Source organism: Falco naumanni, chromosome 4 (assembly GCF_017639655.2).
Source record: "Falco naumanni isolate bFalNau1 chromosome 4, bFalNau1.pat, whole genome shotgun sequence".
Taxonomy (NCBI): domain Eukaryota; kingdom Metazoa; phylum Chordata; class Aves; order Falconiformes; family Falconidae; genus Falco; species Falco naumanni.
Genome location: NC_054057.1, coordinates 77620738 through 77641838, shown reverse-complemented (window position 1 = coordinate 77641838; position 21101 = coordinate 77620738). Strand labels below are relative to the sequence as shown.

The window sequence follows — 21101 nt, the reverse complement described above, 5'->3', positions numbered from 1 at the left end:
ATGTAGTTGCCTGCGTTTTCTGCGTGTGAGGAAACTACAATTCCTGTCAGCCTTTGCGCTCGCCTGTCGTTTCTACCGTCTCCGCCTCCCGTTTCGCGGGGTGGACGGGACGTGTAGTTGGCGCAAACGCCTCAGGCAGGGTCAGAACTACCCGTCCCGGCAGGCCGGGCGCCGGCGCTCCCTCGGGCGGCGCCTGTCTCGCCCCTCAGGTCCCTGGGAAGTGCAGTTTGCGAGGGGGCAGCGGCGGCGGGTGGCGGCTCACCGTCCCCTCGGCGTTCCAGGTGGGGACGGGCAGCAGCCGGGTGGGACGCTGCCCGGCCGGGGGAGCCGGGCCTGTATCGAGCACTGTGCAGGGGGCGCGGCGGGGAGGGGGAGCAGGGCCCGGCGCCCGCTGCCACATCACTGGATTTCCCGCCTCTCCTAAGGACTCAGCGGCTGGAGCCTGGCGAAGGCGTGCTTGTTTTAGCTTTTACCTGTGCGAAATTGCACCTACCTACTCCTAGAAAGCGTAGGTACGGTGGCAGTACGGTGATGGCACCGGTGTTGGGTCAGGAAACCCCCAAATGGAGATTTGTGTGGAGCTGTGCTCTGACATGAGGTGAGAGTAAGTGTTTCTGTACGTGTCCAGCCGTAAGCTGGCAGGATGCATTAAAAGTTCCAATTTTGGCACCTCTACAGCACACCGTGATGTGGTTACTATCATTAAAAAAAATCCTGTTCAGGCAGGTTCGGTAGGACTTGTCAAGTACTGAGGCCCTTGACTGGTAAGGCTAATAGTACTTTAAAAAACCAAAACACAAAACAACAAACACAAAAAAGCATTGCTGGAAGTGAAGTATATTTGGAGGAGACCAGGAGAAACAGAGGGCAAACAAGGAGATTTTGGTTAGTAGGCTGCCCATGGCTGTGGCAGCGTTTTATCTTTGAAGGTTCAGCCTAAGTGTTTATAACTAGACAAAGTGAGTGCTTGGGAGAAGGGAGCTTCTTGGAGTGCTTACATGTGAGGACTGAGTGATCTGCAGCATTACTTGTATTCAAACACTGCAGGGCAGGTTATGGAGTTGTTTTGAAAGAAAATGGGCTTAAAACTCAATTGTAAAGGTCTTCATTCAGTACAAAATCCAGTGTAGTTTTGGTTGAGAACTACACAAATGCTCCTGAAGTGGCATTTTTGTGATGTGATCCTGACACAAGAACCAGATGGTTTCTGGCCGCACACCACCAGCAACATGTATGCCCTCGACAAGCAAAAAAATTCTATGTGGCAGGTAATGCACATATGTTAATGGAAAAATGTGCTTCCAACTGATCATATTCAGGGAAAACACTAGTGTACAGGCCAACACTTCTAAAATTAAAATAAGAATCCCCACTAACACCACAGAGAATTCATTTTGAAAGAAAAAAGATATGTAATTCACAATGAAAGACTATACACCTCTGCTGAGTGGAAGCCTTTCCTTCAAGCACCAAGAGTTTACCCTCCTCTGAGCCAAAAGAATGAGTTTTAAAGGCCCTGTGAAAGCCACTCTGGTTATTCTCTAGTGCCAAGTTACTTTCCAGTTTTCAGACACATTGCCAGGACCTCTGTTGTTCAAAGTTGGGTATAATTAAGGAAGAGGCTCACTGGTGTTACTGTTCTAAAGTTTAGAATTTTGTTAAACTGTTAAACTAGCAGTAAGTTTCTCAGCTGTGTATGGCAATCAATTTTCTGTTTCAAAAAAAGAAAAAAAGGTCACATGCAGTCCCACTGAGGGCTGGGATAGAAGAAAGAATAGGATATGATCCTTTTTTATCAGAGAAAAGCAGTTAGAAGTAAAGCTACAGGAGTAAGAAATAAGTTTCCTAAGCATCATAAGGAACACCTCAATATAGGTAGGTTGGTTTGTTTTTAAATACTAACCTTTGCTTATTAGGTGATATTTATTAACCAGTAGGTATCTGATATATTTCCTTTAGTATGGAAACAAGATAACACTATTTGGAACAAAGGAGCTCATGGGTTACTACTGTTGAATAATAGATAAAAATCCAGTGGAAACCAAGCTTCATGAATTCTGCTGATAGGTGGCTTGTTATTGTACACTTTTTACCATCATGAGCATTTAATAGCTCAGGTTTATGACTGCAGTGCCGTATTGCAAGCTTGTTCTTTGTTTGAGCCTTGACACAGCCTACAAGTCAGGAAGTACCTGCCTTAACTGGAGGCAGGTACTATATTTTCAGAGCAATTAAAACTTACCTTAAGATTACCAGCACATGGAACATGTAGGCAGCAATTCTTACATACACTTTGGCATTCCTTAAAAAGGCTTCTTGAAGGTTTTTGAAATGGAGCTTCATTCTGTCAGCTCCTAAAGTACTGAGTTGTGATATTTTTTTTTTGGGGGGTAGGGGGGTGGGGCCAAATGTGTGTTTGATCAGAGGTATGGAAGCATGTATTACCACTGATTTCATGGGAAAATAATCACTTGTGTTATCCAACACTCCTTCCTTCCTTGACAGGTACTTATTCCCTAGGTACTTGCTAGGATAAAAACAATTATTCCACAGCATTTCAGAAGATGCCAGATGTCCTTCAGAGCATAGAAACCTGTTTTGCAGGCTCTGTCGCACACAGATATTGTGTAAACTCAAACACCACATTTTTTAACAGGGCTAGTAGTTTGTTTTTCCACTTATGAACAGCTGGTACTCAAAACAAAATGTAGGTGGAATGATGATAATTTTACTGGCAAAGTAGCTACTGGGATGTAAATGGTCACATTCTCTTGAGGTTTTAAAGCATTATAAAAGCTTTTCTTGTTTAAATCTCTTTTGTATCAAAATGTTTAGAATAAATATACAAGCCTCATAATTTAATAAATATTAAAAAGCTTTTCTTACTGAGAACCACCCATATAAATCCATTGTCACATCATGACTGACTTAAAGTATCAAAGCACTGCTTAGAAAAGAGGCTGGACCACCTCATGGTTAATATGTGGAGGGACTGGGGTGCAGATAAACAGTCTCCCCTATAGTCACAGCTCTACCCATCCTCATGCTGCCTTCTAGCTCTTGCTAGGCCCTTTGATGAGTCAGTCCATCTCATTAAATTTAGCTACAGAACAATCTACTTTCTTTTTCCTCCTGTGCTACTGAGATGAATGAACTCTTAAGAGGCCTTTGACAAATGCCAGAGCTGGTATAAAGTAAGAATGGGGGAACAGGACTTCCTTTTTCAATAAGAGCAAGCTATTAACTTATTGAACTATCTCAAGATAGCTTCACCCCTAGTTTGCAGCCTGTGATGTCAATCCTATAGCAGTGAAATGGAGGTCCTCATTCATGTAATATTAGGAATACTATGCTGTAATTTAATAGTAACTTTCTTCCAAGGTTCTCACATGCACTTTACAGCTTAGCAGGTATAGTTATGAAATACTGATGTTTTAGTTATATGAACTGAAGCAGAAAAGAAAGATACATTTCACTAGAGGGCTTCAAACAGGTTAACGACTTCAAGAATTTAACAGCTCACCACCAATGAGTAAGCTTATTAAACTCCATAAAATAGCAGCAGTGGAAGGGGGAAGAAGAGTAGTGTTAGGGTGCTGGCTTATGAGTGAATTGACTCAGTTTACTTTGAGATCAGATAAGTTCCTGAGCTGCTGCAAGATGGGAGAGGAAGTGTTTGGCTGAGATTAGGAGGAGCAGGAAAGGAGATGCGCTGTGAGACATATCCTGAAGTGTAAAGGTATTCAAATATATATGCTAGTTATGCACTTAGATGAGTAGCATGATATTTAGAGTTGCTTTGAAGTCAGAATGAGCCTTTAAAAACAAAGTGTAAAGAATAAGTTATTTACCTAGAAAGAGGAAAAAGACAATTTAATAATTTACAAGGTAAATTATTAAAAGAAAAATATAGAAAACTGTGCTTGGCTATGAAAGTGCCATTCTAGAAGTATGCCTCTTCATGTGAGGTTTATGTGGAGGAATAATCTTAAAAGACATTCTAGAAATTAGGTTCAGCATTACATAGAAGAAGTAGGTGGAGTTAAATGAGTCCAGAAAGTTTTTGTGGAAAACATGAATTGAGGTTGCACCCTAACAAGTGACATATCTCTCCTGAAGGAAGGCTGTGGAAGAGTTTTTCTAAATACCTTTCATAATACTAATAAGGCTTGACAAAGAACTGAAAATACTGAACTAGGTTTAAGTTTGATTAAGTGCCAGGAGATTATAAATTAATATTCTTAAACTTTGGCAAAATCTCTTTCCTTGTAGCTTGTAGAGATGTAGCTGAGAACTAGAGAACAAAAAACAGACTATGTTTCAGCATGATGGCTTTTTCAAGAGCCAAGTCTATCCTAAGCTTTTCTGGGGTTCCTGGAAACGTAAGTGAATTATAAAGCAGGTTTTATATTTGCATAAGACCACGTGCAGTCCAAACTAAGATATCTTGACCTGGAAACATCTATTCACCAATTTGTTCTAACCCTGCTATTTAACAAATGCTGTTTCTGACCTCTTACTTTCCCTCTGCTGGACACCCGCATAATTGCTGTATTTGTGTTACATTAATGTATTTTAAGCTATTTGATTGGAGGAGATTCAAATAAAAGTCTTTGGTTTTCTGAATGTAGCACCATAGCATAAGCTCTCTTCCACAGTCCAGCTGTAGAATTACTTCTTGCAAAGAGGCATCCTCAAAGGAATTTAGCAACTTAATTCTTACATATCTCATTGTGGGTTGATAATGAGTACTTTTGAGCTGGATTCTTCTTTCTAAGGTCTCCAATCTAAGTTAAAGCCTGTCTTTTGAAACAGTTAAGGCACATACTGCAGACTTCCAAAAGGGCACAACATTAATTGTTTTTACTTTAGATAGCAAAAGAAATACATAGATCCATAGACTAAAATACCAGTTTATAATTTTCTGTGTCTATCTCCTTACCTTTCAGATACTTCATAAGCTCAGCTCATTATTTTGCAAGGTAGTGATGTGTCTCTCACTTTTGCCTGTATATACAACCTTTCTCTTGCTTTTATATCTCTAGAAATGAAGACTGAACGGTCAACTTTTACAAGTGCTATCCCTTTTTTTCAGATGACTTTAACTGGAGGCTCAGAGTTCTCAGCTGTGTTTTCTGTTACTTAGCTTGTTGTTCAGACTGAAAAAATCATTATGTTCGGTGCTAGCAAGTTCTTTGCTTAAGATGCCTCTTTTTGAATGCACAGTCATTGCAGTTTATTCCTTATTCAGAATTTTTTCTGTGGTTTTGATACCGTGAGCCTCCAGACTGAAATATTAGGGGAAGGGTGGTTTAGAGAAATAGTTTTGCTATCAAACCTGTTAGTTATGTGTGGTGTTTTTTGCTATCAAAGCTCAAAATAAACAAAGATGGGGGTTTAGGTGTGTGCGTTCTGAAGAATCTATACATAGTTTATAAACATTATGACAGCTGAAAATGTTGTAAGTAGCAGAAGGATTGCTTAATGTGGAAGGAATGTGCTGAGCAAAGAACGCTCATGCAAGGAAGGGAAGAATGAAATCACTTTAATGATGTATACAGTGACTGAGTTAGGATTGGAAAGGTTAGAGACAGGAGAGAACCTGTTCTGAAGAAGGGCAGAGACTGTATGGTTTTAGAGATCTGAAAGCCAGGTGTAGGACTGGTGGGAGTTATGTCAGTTAAGGTACTGAAGTAGCTGAAAATATCTTTTAAGTACAATCCAGACCTCTGTTCAACTGTTTTTATGCTTTCATCTTGATAAAGAAAATTAACTTTCTGCTTTGTTAAAGTTAAATTTGTTTTCACCTATAAATCTGTTGGATGTGGAGAGTATATATTACAAGCCTAAGATATGTAGATTCTCTGGAAGTGATAAATGGAAACGGGGTATTTTGCTCCCTGTGAAGTGAGGCAAATTTGAGAACCTCAGGGGCTAGGATGCTGAGTTGACCGAGCAACAGTGATAACTCTTCAGTGCCAGATCCTCAGGAGATGATCTTCCATTGCTGTAAGCTAGTATTGTTCTAGCAGGAGACAAGTAACAGAGAGAATCTGCAGTTCTGGATACCATCAAATTATCAGTCTTACAGCTTGATGTAGAGGTAAAAAAATGCAGAAAAGGTGGCTGGTATTTAAAGTGGGTCTTACAGTCTAACACAGATGCACAAAGTGACTCCTCACTATCAAACAGAATTCAGCTGTGCCTCATATCATTTTTCTAGAATGTTTTTATGAGATAATGAAAATGTTGAACTTAGCACTGAAAATATCAATACAGGATGTTAATGCAGGGCATGTAACATGCTGTTTATTCACACCCTGTCTTAGTGCAGTGACTCCCTGACATGGAAAAGCTTGGAGTTGCCATGTCCACTGTTGGGTTCCATAACATCTCTAGGCCAGATCCTTCTGCCTTATACATGTGGTAAGAGTTTTAGAACAGTTATGTTTCATATGGAAAGTTTTACATGCTGTCTTTCTGTCTCCAGGGAGGTGGGAATAGATAACTAGTTCCATGTGGGTTTTTCATGCGCTTTCTCCCGCTGAAGGGAGCATGTTGTCCATTAGAGATCCCTTAAGATTTTAGTTCTGGTAATGACTAAAGCAAAATAGCAAAATGGCATTACTGCTATGAAGAAAGAATAACAGAAAGAAAAACAGATTTTTAAAGCTGTTCTTCTACAGATAGTTAACACGTTAATATTGTTGCAGAAAATAATTGCTTCATTATGAAACTGTGAGAATGAAATAGTGAACTTGTTTCTAAATAGGACTGATTACTCCAGAATTATTCTGTGCCAGTATTTTTTATTCCAGAGAAGGCAATTTTCATGGGGAGTTATTTGCAATAGAGATGGCTAAGTCAGTTGTAATTTCCCTCCTGTTTTGAGAGAAAGCACATATTGGCACTGTGATGCTGTAGATGGGAATTTGAAATAAAGTAATTGTGTGTTACATAAACTTGTCCTGAACACTGAATGGCTAGAGAATCCAGTTAAAATTATCAGAAGAAAAACTTTTGTTAGACTTTAGTGTATGCCAAGCATTTCACATCATTCATAGGTGTTCGTGCATGTTTATTTTTGTTGTAACTCCTTTACTCCTGTTGGCATTATGCCACTGATCAGTTTGAGTTTGTTTTGCCCATCTTCAAAGTTACTAAAATAGTAGTATGTAGGAGGTTATTTTTTCCAACACAAAACGTAAGTGCTTGCATTAAGAAATGAAGAAAGAAATGGAAGTTTATATTCTGTAAAAACTATTACACCAACATAAAAATGTCACAGGCATTCTAACAAGTATTAGTTTCATCCAAACTTGCTTATACAATTATTGGTTTATGCGTTGTCCTTAGCAGTTGCATAACCATGTTGGCACATGTGGAATGTGTGACAAATGAAAAGGTATCTTCTTTCCCCAAAGGGTTTACAGTCTGTTAACACTGCTTGTCTTTGCTATGCACTTAATCTTTTCCATAACTTTGTTCCTAGCTAAATAAACTTTGAATGTAGTAAGGGATACAGAAGTTGTCTGAAATTTAGTTGACAAAGATTATACGATTGCTGTTTTGATTACTATTTTTAAGGAACATTTTTCTATTCAGTTGTTTTGTTGTTTAATCTTTTTTGGAAATACCAGATGTAGCAATAGCAACATCACTCTTTTCAAAGCAGTGGTCTAATTAAAAAATGTGCTGAACTAAACAGGCAAAATCCACATTGTTCTTGATTTTGCACTGTGCCCAAATGACATTATACAATATTGTGTCTAAAAAGAGCATTGTTCTGTGCAGCCTGTAAAAGTTAAAGAACACGAGTCCTTTAATAACCCCTTCCTTTTGTTTATTAGCAGTGTGTACCTCATTCCTAGAACAGCTTATCTCCTCCCAGCCATACAGTTAAAACATGCACTTAACCAAAATATGGATTTCTGATAATAAGCATTTCAGAAAGTTTTAATTATTTTTTTTAGGAGGGAACTACCTGTAAGACTGCTGTTCCTTGATGTACAGTAACATTTGGGAAGAAAAAGTGGTGAGTTTTTTACACATACGTTGCTAGCTCAGAATTTTAGGGTTGTTGTGATGAGGTGATTTATAAGGGGCTTTTTTCTTTGGATTTTTTCTGTAACTAACTTCAGAGAATTGGAGAGGACTCAGACCAAGCCCGTACTGTAAGACTTGACAGTGTAGGTCAGTTGCCTTAGTGAGGGGGGTGGGGGAGAAAGCTGTGCCAGCACAAAATGACCTATGTAGAATCAACTATACAGCCAGAAGAATTCCTTTGTCAGCCTAGCTAATGTTGTTTGTGAAGGGAATGTAATAGTCCTAGCAGAAAACTCTCTTTCTCTTGATAAGTGCTATGTAATTATGCCAGCAGAATTTCTGAAGTACAGTCAGGCAAAAAAGCTGGCACAAGCATGAGCAGAGAAACCCCAAAGCAGTGTTAGAACAAAGCTTTATTGTTGAAGTTGTGTGGTAAATAGACCTTAAGCTACTGTTCTGAGAGATGAATTTCAATCTATATGTTTAATTATTGACATAATAGTATTACTTTCTTTGTTTTTCTGGTGAGATTTTTCATTTTATTATTTCGGTGTTGAAACTCACAATAGCTTTTTTCTAATTAGTGAAAGATAAAATTCTTCTTACCTTTTTCAGGTGACTGATCTCTGTCACATAAGTAATACCAATTTAACACATGTTAAGAATGGGCACTGACAAGGATTCCTGGAAGTCTTAGGCTTTTCCAGATGTTCAAGGAAACCAACAGTCAAATTTGGGTTCATAGCAAGAAATGCTTTGGCTGGATGCTCAGTGTTTGGTATGCCTGTATTCTGCCAAAGCAGCATGTAACTCTAGGTCTTCTGCTCACATGATAGAAGGTTGTAAATCGTGGGTGTGTGTCTGTGTGTATGTGTCTCCGTGTGTGTGTGTCACAGCTCCAAAATACTACCTACTGGTCTGTGCTGTGCTGTTACCTAACCATGTGCCCTTCACCAGTAAAAAATATTTGATTTCTTGAAATCCTTAGTTTGAGACCCTAGTAGAATTGACAATATGCTAAAATTATTATTCTAAACAACAAATAGACGTTTTACTGCTTCCAGATGGAGTTTTGAAGTTCAGAGAGGAGTTGTCAGTGTTGATATCATCACGCTAGAAGAGCAAAGAAGTGGTCTTTATAAATTGCCCCTTGGTGTCACTCTTGAGTCAGACTGAAACATTTCAGAAACAAATCTGAGAACTGTTTTTCCTTTTCTTTTTTTCTGTTGTTTCCACAGTTGACACTTTTCTTCTTATAATTATATTCCATTACTCTTTATAATGATGTCAACTACAGCAGGCCAGCTTAACTTGTCTGAATTCTATTATTCTTAGAGGATATCTTGGGGAGTTTTAGAACTTATAGTAATGTAACAGGCTTCCCATGCCCTGGAGGCAAGACAGGAAGTCTGGAGAAAGGAAGGCTTTCTCTTGGTCGTGGAGGATCACATTAGAGATCACTTAAGCAAACCTGACACCTGCAGATCCATGGGCCCCAATGGGCTGCATCCCTGAGTGCTGAGGGAGCTGGCAGACGGTATTGCTAAGCCACTCCCCATCACCTTTGAAAGGTCTTGGAGGACTGAAGAGATGCCTGAGGACTGGAGAAAAGCCAGTGTCAATGCAGTCTTCAAAAAGAGCAAGTAGGAGGACCCAGGAAACTACAGGCCAGTCATCCTCACCTCCATCCCTGGAAGGTGATGGAACAGCTCATCCTGGAGGTCATCTCTAAGCATGGGGAGGAAAAGAAGGTTATCAGGAGTAGTTAACATGGATTCACCAAGAGGATATCATGCCTGACCAACCTAATAGGCTTCTATGATGGAATGACTGGCTGGGTAGATGAGGAGAGAGTGGTGGGTGTTGTCCCCCTTGACCTCAGCAAGGCTTGTAACACTGTCTCCCGTAACACCCTCACAGGTCAGCTCAGGAGGCCTGGGTTAGGTGAGTGGATGGATGGTGAGGTGGGCTGAGCACTGGCTGAATGGCAGAGGTCAGGGGGCTGCGGTCAGCGGCACGGGGTCTGGCTGGAGGCCTGTAGCTCGTGGAGTTCCCCCGGAGTCAGTGCTGGGCCCTGTCCTGTTCAGCTTATTCCTCAGTGGCCTGGATGAAGGACTGAGCGTACCCTCAGCAAGTTGCTGATGTCACCTAACCGGGAGGAGTGGCTGATACACGGAAGGCTGCGCTGCCATTTGGTGAGAGCCAGGCAGGCTGGAGAGCTGGGTGGAGAGGGACCTAGTGAAGTTCAGCAAAGGCCAGCGTAGGGTCCTGCACCTGGGGAGGAACAACCCCACGCCCCAGTGCAGGCTGGGGGCAGCTCTGCGGAGAAGGGCCTGGCAGTGCTGGTGGGCAGCACGTTGCCCATGGGCCAGCAGCGTGCCCGTGTGGCCCAGAAGGCCAGTGGTGTCCCGGGGTGCACGAGGAGGAGCGTGGCCAGCAGGACGGGGGAGGGGATCCCCCCCCTCTGCTCTGCCCTGGTGAGGCCGTGTCTGGAGTGCGGTGTCCGGTGCTGGGCTCCCCAGGTCAGGAGAGACAGGGAGCTGCTGGAGAGGGGCCAGCGGGGGCTGCGGAGGTGATGGGGGGCCCGGAGCATCTCCCCTGTGAGGGGAGGCTGAGAGAGCCGGGCCTGTTCAGCCTGGGGAAGAGAAGACCGAGACAGGTCTTATCAATCTATACAAATATCTTAAGGGCAAGTGCCAAGAGGACAGGGCCAGGCTCTCTTCCGCAGTGCCCAGTGACAGGACAAGGGGCAACGGGCACAAAGTGCAGCACTGGAAGCTCCATCTGAACATGAGGCAAAACTTCTTTCCCTTGAGGGTGCCAGAGCACTGGCAGAGGCTACCCAGAGAGGCTGTATTTTCTCCTTCCCTGTAGGCATTCAAAACCTGCCTGGATTTGACTCTGCAACCTGCTCTAGGTAACCCTGCTTTAGCAGGGGATTGGACTGGATGATCTCAAGAGATCCTTCCAACCCTGATCATCCTGTGATTCTGTGAAAAGCCAATGCAAACCCTGTAAATCCCATAACTGAAAAAAAGCTGAAATGTAACTTCACTGGTAAATAAGCCATATATTTATTATTCCCTAAAGGTAAATATCACTATAGGAGAAATATCAGTATCCAGTCCTCTCAGACTTTTTTTTTTATCGTGTCTGTGCATAGTCTACATGTAACAAAATGGTGTGCCGCTTAGAGGATTTAATGTGTATTATACAAGGCAGTGGATAAATTATTAACATAACATAATTACAGTTTCTAAGTAACAATATCCTTATCTTAATGTCACTTAATGACTTTATTCTTAATGCTTCTGGGTTTTGTTTCGTTGGTTGGCTGAATCCCATATTCTACTTTATAAACAGCTTCCGAATTCAGGTACTACATCTGTCAAATTAAAGCCAGTTGGTATAGTACACTTCTCCCAACAAAGTGCTTAATGGTTTGTCGTTTTTGTATTTTTTTTTTAAATATTAACTTTCTCCTGTCAAAATTACTCAAAAATGAAGGTTGCAGAAGAATCTTGTTAAGATAGAAAATGTCTTCCTTATTCCTGGTAGCACATCATTACCCCAAATCAGTTTTATTGTAAGTGCCATCACTCATCTACATAATAAATATAAAATACATTTTCTGCGCACTGCAGCAAGTAATCCTCTGTTGAATTTTTCTTGTACAGTTTGACACGTGTTTTTGAGAGTGAACACGGCAGTGTTTTACTGACTTGATAAACAGTTATGTTAGATTAATTTCTGCTATGAAAATAGATATTTATAGTATGATAAGAAATAGTCCCCTAAATGTAATTTCCAAACTGCTGTATAGATATTTCTCTTCAGAAGTTCTGGGGAATCTCATGTAGGCAGTGAAAACAGCAGGTGAACCACAGGACATAGATTTTGAAATAATGTGTATTTTAGATGTGTAATAAGGTCTGTCATGGAGAATTATTGCTTATCTGGATCTTCTGATTATATGCTTGCTTTCAGATCCTTGGGAAGTAGAACTTTGGAATGTTAAGATGTGCAGAAAACAAAGGCAATGGGCTGTGACAACTGTAATTCCTCATAGTTTTCCTATCATTTGTCACTTCTGTTTTGTCATTACATACATCAATAAAACTATATATAGCTAAGAAAAGACTGTGACTTGTATGGTGGTTGTTTATATGAATGACACATTAGAGACCCTTTACTATCATTGCTCCCCAGTTTCCTATGTGTGAAAGATGTTTTGCTTCATACTCCACAATCTGTGTTTTGGGGGACATTTATAAAAAAAAAATCATTTATCTCTAAAGGCTGTAAGCTTTGGGAAATAGTAGTCCAACTGTAGGAGGAAAATTACTGCTATAAGAGACAGCATTATTCTCCAGAGCTGTGATGAAATGAGCTGTATTTAGCCTTTTACTTGAGGGGAGGTTTAGAATCATCGAATCATTTAGTTTGGAAAAGACCTTTGAGATCAGGTCCAACTGTTAACCGAGGACTGCCAAGTCTGTCACTAAACCATGTCCCTAAGCACTGCATCTACACGTTTGATTGAAAAGGTGAGACTTCTTTGTATTTACTTCTGCGTCTTATGATATATGTGTTTGAACTCTAACAAGCCACATAGGAAAACTGTTTCTGGCCAGATGGTTATAGAAAGTGTAAGCATATCTGCCACAATATCTTATGATCCTATATATACAACATCAAATAATTAGACACACATTAATTTATACCGTACTTAGTGTTTGACAGGACTTTTTAACTGAAGACATCAGTGCATTAGTTTGCCAAATTTACTTCTGTGGTGGACTTAGTTTCACATCCCCGCTAGCTAATCAACTATTTCTTTTTTTCTCTTCTCTTCTCTTTCTGGCCTTTCTTCCAGGCCCTAGGGGGTAAAACTTCATGAACTGACTGGATTAACAAATTAAAGCTGCTTGCCATGTGGTCAGGTAAGCCCTAGAACTTTTTCTTGTGCTTCAGAATACTGTAGAGTGAAAAGCAGGACTGCGCCTTTCACTAACACCAAGACAATTAATCACCTTAGCCATATATAATCTAACCAAATCTTTGGTGACCTACAGACCAGTCTTACTAAGACATGAATCATCTTTGTGCCAAAATAGTCTGATATAGAATATATATTATTACATTTGAGTGGCAAAATAATTTAGGAATCACAATATTAACACTTGTTATTAGCAATTAGGAATCACAGTATTAACACTTGCATATCATATGGCAGATGTATTAAAGTACAATGACAGCATGCTGTATTGGAGAAAGAGGTATTTTGCATACACAAGAAAAGCCATTGCCCATAAGTAAAACCAGATGCACCTCTGAACTAGGAAAACAGAGGAAAGAATTTAACAGCAAAAAGTAAAGTAGTCATGAAGACTAACAGTACTACCTACAGTAGAAGTTCTATCACGTAGTTCCTTTCATTGTTAATTGCCTCTCAAAGTAATGTCAAGTCTTCCACTCCTCTCTTTAATATTTTTCCCAGAAATCCTATATTTGGGTTACATCTACTGGGAAGCATCCCTGCCTCAGGGTGAAACTTGCGTCAATAAATCACCTTAAAAATGTCCCATATAACAGCACTGAGTTTACAGTATGCCTTGAGAATCTTCTCTTTTTTTTTTTTAATATTATCATCAGGACTATACAATTTCTTCCAAACAACTGCCAGTGTTGCTCTGTCAAAACATGGGCAGAGAGAGGGTTATGGAAAGGGAAAGAATGTACATTGCTTGGAGGACATAAAACTGTACAAAGTTACCATCATCTACTTGCTTCCGTTACCTGTCTGAACTGCTCTGTATTACCAGTGACACCCTCAGCAAGGGCAGCAGCTGTGGGTTCTTTTTACTGAATATATCACTTCAGCTACTTTTTCACAAATGCTAGTTTCGTAATCTGCTTGAGCAAAACAATGTTGGTTTAATCATATGAGTTTCAAACTCAGAAATAGAATGTGTATTTTACACCTCACTGAAATGCTATTCCTTTTCTTCTTTTTCTTTCTGTTTTTTTCAGATCATCCAGAAAGATGTTGTGAAAGAAAAACATAGGTCCACATCATGAACTTACAGTTCTTTGTTTCATCAGGCCATCCTAAACAGATTCAGACCAGTCCAGGCTACCTTAGACTTATGTGAGTTATTTAAGACAGTTGTTTGAACAATTCTTGAGTGGTGTTTTGAGAGCCATCTGGTTTTCTAGAAAATACTCCTCATATCTGTTGCATAAGAGTGTATTTTGGAATGTATCTTACTTGTAAATTATCAATAATGTATTTTTATTTGCTTTAGTAGAGCATATAAGCCTGAAGTTTGATTTCAGACTTAGTCTTGAACCTCAGAAGAATCTGAGCTAAAAACTGGTCATCTTTCTAGAAGGCCCTTTAAAGGTATCACTTTACATTTCAGAAGTGAAATTTCTAAGTTTCAGGGATGAACTCATGTCTGCATCAACTGCACCAGAGAAAGTATTCTTACCATTGAGCATTAATTTACATCATTGTTGTATTGATAACTTCAGTACATTTCCCCTGGAATTTAGAAATCATATTTGGATGTAGCAAGTGGGTATAGAGAAGCAATGTTATAAGCAGTGTGTACACCCCTTCTAGACCTATCTTATTACTTCTTGTGTTGCTTTTAGATCAGCATTTCTCTCTTTGAACCCATTCTTTGCAGTGTTTGCGAATAGTATCATATAATACAAAATATGTATCAGTTGTAGAATACATTACAGTAATAAGTAGAGTAGGACCATGTGACAAAGTTCAACAAAGACAAGTGTAAGATCTTGTACCTGGGAAAACATAATCCAGGAGTGGAGCAGGATCTACCTGGCTGGGGAATCGCTCTGTGGAGAGGGATCTGGGGGTCCTGGTGGACAGCAAACTCAATATGAGTGAACAGAGTGCTGTTGTAGCAGAGAAAGCCAACAGGATGCTGGGTTGCATCAACAAGGGCATCACCAGCAGAGGTAATGAAGTCATTATCCCACTCTACTCAGCAGTTGTCAGACCACACCTGGAATACTGTGTTCAATTTTGGTCCCAGCTATACAAAAAAGATGTGGACAGGCTGGAGAGGGTCCAGAGAAGGGCCACAAAGATAATCAAAGGACTGGGAAGTCTGCCATATGAGGAAAGGCTGAGAGAACTGGGTTTGTTCAGCCTTGAGGAAAGAAGGCTTAGGGGAGACCTTATTACTGTGTTCCAGTATTTAAAGGGTGGCTACAAAGAAGATGGAGACTCCCTTTTTACAAGGAGTCACATGGAAAAGACAGGGGTAATGGGTACAAGTTATTCCTGGGAAGATTCTGATTGGACACAAGGAAATTTTTTCACAATGAAAACAATTATCCATTGGAATGATCTCACCAGGGAAGGGGTGGATTCCCCAACACTGAACACTTAAAATTTGGCTGGACAGTGCTGGGCCATCTTGTCTAGACCATACTTTTGCCAAGAAAGGTTGGACCAGATGATCCTTTAGGTTCCTTCCAACCTGCTATTCTGTGATTCTATGAACTCATACTTTGCATGGGTTTAATCATTTTCATTGAAAGTACTTAGTGAATTTGAATACAATTATTTTGCATGGATCCTGTGAAGCAGATAACTTTCCTGCATGGATAATATTTAAGAATAATATTTTCCAAAGAAAGCTACCTCCTTCAGCCAATACCATTTGAAGATACCTTGTAAGTGTCTGTGTGCATTTTTGGCTTAGGCCTGTTTTTTTGAAAACAGTAAAGGAACTACATGTGTTGACTTCTGGAGTGATAAGTAAGCATTGGCTTTTATTCTTTGGTCAGTGCTACAGAATGTGGGTGCATATGGGAGAAGTCACAAATACATCTCAGTAGAATCCCTCCTCCATTAAAAAAATTCTGAAGACCACCTGAAGTAGCACATAAAGGTGTTTTGTCTAACAGAACCTATCACTAGCAATTATTTCAAGGTTTTTTTCTTCATGGTAACAATACTGAACTTTAAGGGGTTTATTAATTGTCATTGTTCAAGCTTAGTATTATCTGTGTTGCCTACTTGGGAATTCTACATGCTATTTAACAACAGAATCTTGCTATCTCCCACCAAAAATACTCACCACTGTCAATCTGAACTTCTTTCTCTTCTTTGTGAAGCTGTGAATTAATACCAAAATGCTATAAACCTATCTGTTTAGCAAAACACCTGTTGAAGAAGGCTAGTGCTCCAAATAAATATACCTACACAATTCAGTAAAAAAAAAGTGTCATTATCATACAATAAAAAATGAGGAAAGAGAATTAATAAAAGCAGCTGAAACAAAGACAGTCCTCTCCCCCACCCTCAGTGCAACTGGGAAAAAAAAAAAAGTGTGAAAATTATTAAGGAACTGGTTCATTCATCTCTTATAGTGGAGATGTGGGTTCGCTAGACTACTAAAATAATGTTAGAAACAGTCAGCAGCTGTGATATAGTTTGAAAGTTTTGGAATTTGAGAGATATTGATTTCATAAGGAATTTTACAACAGTAAAGACTGTACTTGTGCTGCAGATATGTAGTGTTGGAACCAGATGCAGAAGGCATGTATATAATTAGTCAGCTAGTTCTTTTCTAAAATAATAAGGGGTCTTAGTATAAGTTACAGTTAGGAGTATAAAACTGCAAGAACAATGGGAAGTTATGGCAAAGGAAAATAAGTAAAATTAGTGAGCATTTCATTTAAAGTCAATGGAATTATATTGATAAAAGATTAAAGCATTGGACTCAGCTTGTCTGAAATTCATTTATCTTACCTGTGGATACCATGAAGATACTGCGATGAATATCTGCCTTCTTCAGGTCACAGTTGAGAATTTGATTGTCTTCTCCATGAATGAAAAGGTTAAGCAGCATCTTAAAAGCAAAACCTGAAATCATTTTTTGCATAAGCTACCAAATGCTGCTTCATCAGAAATAGGAATGATATTCTAGTAATAACTTAGGTTTGTTCCCCTGGATGGTGAATGTATGAAGCAAGCCAGAACCAGTTTTATGACTTCAGAACCAGCATTGACTGCTGGTGAAATATTTGGCATCACCCACAGTCTGTATCTGTATTTTCTTTTGTCATGCCTAAATCAGATTTTGTCAATTCCTGTTTATCCACTTATCTTGAATAGGGAGAACAGTCTGTAATAGCCTACAGCTGTGCACCTGGCCTACAGAAACAAGTGCAGAAGCCACAAGAAGCAGTTCCATCTGCTAGAGACTAGAATACAGATTGTTTTGTTAGACTGTTCCACTAAAACCAGCTCGTGTATTCCCACATGGTCCATTTTGTGGGAAAATAAGTCTCATACATAGTAATGTGGTATGAAATTACAAATCCTTATACAATATTTTTCTTTTCTCTTTCTATAGTCAAAAAGGCAATTAATTATGTCAAGGAGAAATTTAACTATAAATAAGCCTGTAACTCTACCTGTGGAAGTGATACAGGGTAGAGGTAGTTATTGCAACTTGCTAGATATTCTTGGACAACTTTGTATTTAAAATAAATTCTGTTAGATTAAAAAGTCAGGATATAAGTAAGCTGTGTAAATAATTTTCATTGTGGCAGTCTGACACAGAAGGTGTTTTTTTTCTTTCTTGGGAGAAGACCCAGGAAGACCTTAGCATTTTCAGAAGTGTTACACAGTGAGTGTAACTCACTACCTTGACCCAGACAAACCTAGGCATGCTCAGTGTGCCCCATCACCTGGCTGGCAAGGAGGTTTCATATACCCTCTACCACAACACTGAAATCTAGGGCTCATCTATTTTTCCATGCTGGGTACTGCAGTTTTAGTACAGTAACAGTTCTGCATTATGGGAAAGTAAGGGAAAAAATGCAGATAATATTTTGAATCAAAACTGAAAGATTCATATAGCTCTTCTTTTGTGATTAGAATGTAATCTTATTACACTTCTCACATAACTATAGTTATAAGCAAAAAAACAGCTAAAACCCCAAAAGTGAACCAAGCAAAAGATCCGACCAAAACCTAATAGACTGGATTAATAAGGCTAATTTGGAACTGAGGAGCAATACCCCAGTGACTGAATCTCTGTATTTTGTCTTTCTGTTATAACTGAGGGTCTTAGATGTATTTTGTACAACACAATTATGAAGTAATTGTTGAACTTGTACTTTAACAGTATCTCATTTAAAATCAGAAAACCATTAATTTACAAAAAGTAATTCTTTCATCATCTGTGTTCTGAATATTGTTGTCCATACAGGGAAATGGGTATGAAGGAAGTTGTCTGAAGTTGTAGAATAGGTCAGTGGCAAACCTAGAAACGGAATTGGTTTTATCTTCTTACTGCTATGCCTCCTGCCTTTATTTTTTTTCATCTTATGCTCCTTGGACTGGGACAAAAAGAACAAGAAGTAGGCATTGCATAGTTTGCATGTTACAGGGAAAATATAATTACTGTGGCCCATCACTTTGAAAAAACCCACCAAATTCTAAAGACAAGAACAATTATTATGAACTTCTGTTTGGAGGTCTTGCTTTTCTACAGTTTGTAATGTTTAGCACCTGTTCAAGAAATGTCTTCTATAAATAACCCTTTTCTGTTTCAGACAAAATTTACATTTAAAATTATCTTGGTGCAGCTGTTCAGTTTTTCTACAGTTGTGAATTGCCAAAAAAGGAACAGTAATTCCTTGGGGGCCTCAGAGTTAAATCCTATTTATTACACATGACACTGTGTAGCAGAGCTGCGATCAAAGTCTAACTATCATTGCTAGCTGTTCTTAGATTTGCTAAAACTGAGAACTGAAAAGCCCTTTGTAGATGATCCTCACTCTTTTACAATTTCTGTGGCTTTCCAGTTCCATAATTACTGACCCTGATGGCACGCTGCCCCAAAAATGAATACTATGATAATTTGCTGCTCTCTTGTAAGCCTTGTCATCTTCGATGTTCTAGTACACCGCCGCCTTCCTGTGAAAACTACTGTGATAAGAGTAAGTAATATTTCTGCAATACTTTGTGGCTATGCTGGGCATTTTCATGTTGTATTTTACATAGAATTGTAAACATAAAAACTTAAAGAACTGTAAAACTTGGAAAGAGTTTATCAGAATAATATATGGGCTCAAAAATATTAAAGACATATGCAGTCTGTCCTGCGTGAGTACGTGTGTTAAGAAGAGTAAAGCTCTCAAGCTTTACTTGAGCTGTCACTCAAAATGGAAATAGAAATTGCTCCTTTGATAATGGAAGTTTTATGTGTTGGACATGTTTACTGTTTATTGATTATTGTTAACAATTAATTTAGTGCATCTCTTCTATTCCATAAGGTACTGATCCAAGTGGAGTTCTCTGGATTTGTTTGGGCTTAGGAGTAATTTTAATGCTCACTCTGCTCACCTTTATGGTCTTGTTTAAATGGAAGCACCTAAAGCAACTAAAAGGAAATCTGAAAAACACAGGTGAATAAATAAGATGCTTTATGAAATAATTTTAGATCATTGTATATTTTAGCTACTCTTACCATGTATAAATTTTGCATATAATTTATATTCCAGATCCTGACAACTGTCTTTGTTGCATTGTTTTGTATTCCTCAAATAGTCTCAATGACGTTATTAAAGTTATTAAGGGAATAAAATACCCAGACGATAACTTGTAAAAGCAGCGATCTCTCTTTGTTGGTTCTGGATCATGTCAGGATTGTTGCATATTCATACCTGGCTTACTTGCTGGTGTTTGAGAAATCATTCATGAACCCTCAATAGTAAGAGATGTTTATAAGGGTTTCATCCTCTTCTTAACTGAATGCAAAAGGAATTCCACCCAGATAGAATCAGGATACAAACTCAGTATTAGCTTTCCATTTTATAAGATATTACGTATTTTTACTTAATATTCTAGCCTGTGAGAAGCAGATGTGGTGTATTTTGGGAAGGTGAAAAGAATTACGTTGTTTTTATGGTTTACAAATACTAATATTCGTAGAGTGCTCAGCCAATAAATAATAATCAATTAGAAAATATGTGTTAGATTACTTAAATGCTTATCCTGAAGTATAGGGGGTATATTATCATAGAACAAAAGATTATCGTCTATAACTACTTCTTAAGACTTTCACTATATCTTAAAACTTTCACTATATCTTAAAACTTTCACTAAGGTTAGGAACATAGTTGGAATACAATGAAATGTGGTCTTTAACTGTATGTCTGGTATAGCACGATGTATGTATTAAATGAACTTCTGTATATTTATAGACTCTTCTGTGGAGCTGAATAATATTCTCAAGGCTAATACTGAAAGAAGTGTGAATACAGAAGGAATTAGACACTCACTTCAAAGAGAAACATTAATGTATTCAGTGGAAGAATGCACTTGCAGTGACTGTGGCTTGGTAAAACCTCAGACTGGTTGTGAAACTTCATTTCCATTGCCAGCTACAGAAGAAGGAGCTACTGTTCTAGTTACCACAAAATCTTTTGATTATTGTAACTATATTCTGGGTGCTGGATGACTATGAGAAGTATATTTTTATTGCATAAAATAAATAAGTTATTCCAGTATAGCTATTAATCTTAATACTTGCAGTCAGTGGAGAAGGCTAGTACATCATCTCTGTAGATCTTCCATTGAGCTTTCATTAATATTGTCATATATTTCTAATTCTAGTATCTCTTTGGTCAAGTATTTCTCCATGATTCTCAGGTACCAATCTAGTTACTGGAATTTTTAATTTCTGAAAGTCCCTACATAGGATGGCTTTTTCTGCCTTTAGAGATTGTATCTACTTATGTCAGATATACACAAACCCATCAATAAACAAGTTTGCAAATATACATTTTATGTTAAACTCTGATCTTGTGCCCCAAATTGCTTGATGGTACAAAAGGAATGTTCCAAGAGGCAAAAAGGAAGACTCACATTACACTCCCAATGTTGTAAAGAATAATTTAAAATAGCCCCTATGATGCTTGAAATAGGAACATTCTAATGATTAATATCTTTGTAGAGTACAGACCAACACCCTCCCCCCCAGTTCAGATAGTATCTC

General features: G+C 38.8%; 1 protein-coding gene and 1 long non-coding RNA gene across 3 annotated transcripts; both read left to right on the top strand.

Annotated features, from left to right (window-relative positions):
* Nucleotides 1–4408: 4408 nt before the first annotated feature.
* Nucleotides 4409–18917, top strand: LOC121088129. Of its 2 annotated transcripts, XR_005827835.1 has the most exons (7): nt 4409–6426; nt 7974–8035; nt 12034–12593; nt 12923–12989; nt 14080–14197; nt 18309–18349; nt 18907–18917. It is a non-coding gene; the product is annotated as an uncharacterized LOC121088129 (long non-coding RNA). The 2 variants fall into 2 exon arrangements; XR_005827834.1 differs by lacking the exons at nt 18309–18349; nt 18907–18917 and having other exon boundaries at nt 4412–6426; nt 14080–14853.
* On the top strand, nt 14958–20886 carry TNFRSF17 (TNF receptor superfamily member 17). Its single transcript, XM_040590476.1, has 4 exons — nt 14958–15036; nt 18913–19041; nt 19378–19509; nt 20308–20886. Exons 1-4 carry the CDS (start codon nt 14958–14960, stop codon nt 20562–20564), a joined length of 597 nt encoding a protein of 198 aa, XP_040446410.1. The 3' UTR covers nt 20565–20886.
* Nucleotides 20887–21101: the final 215 nt, after the last annotated feature.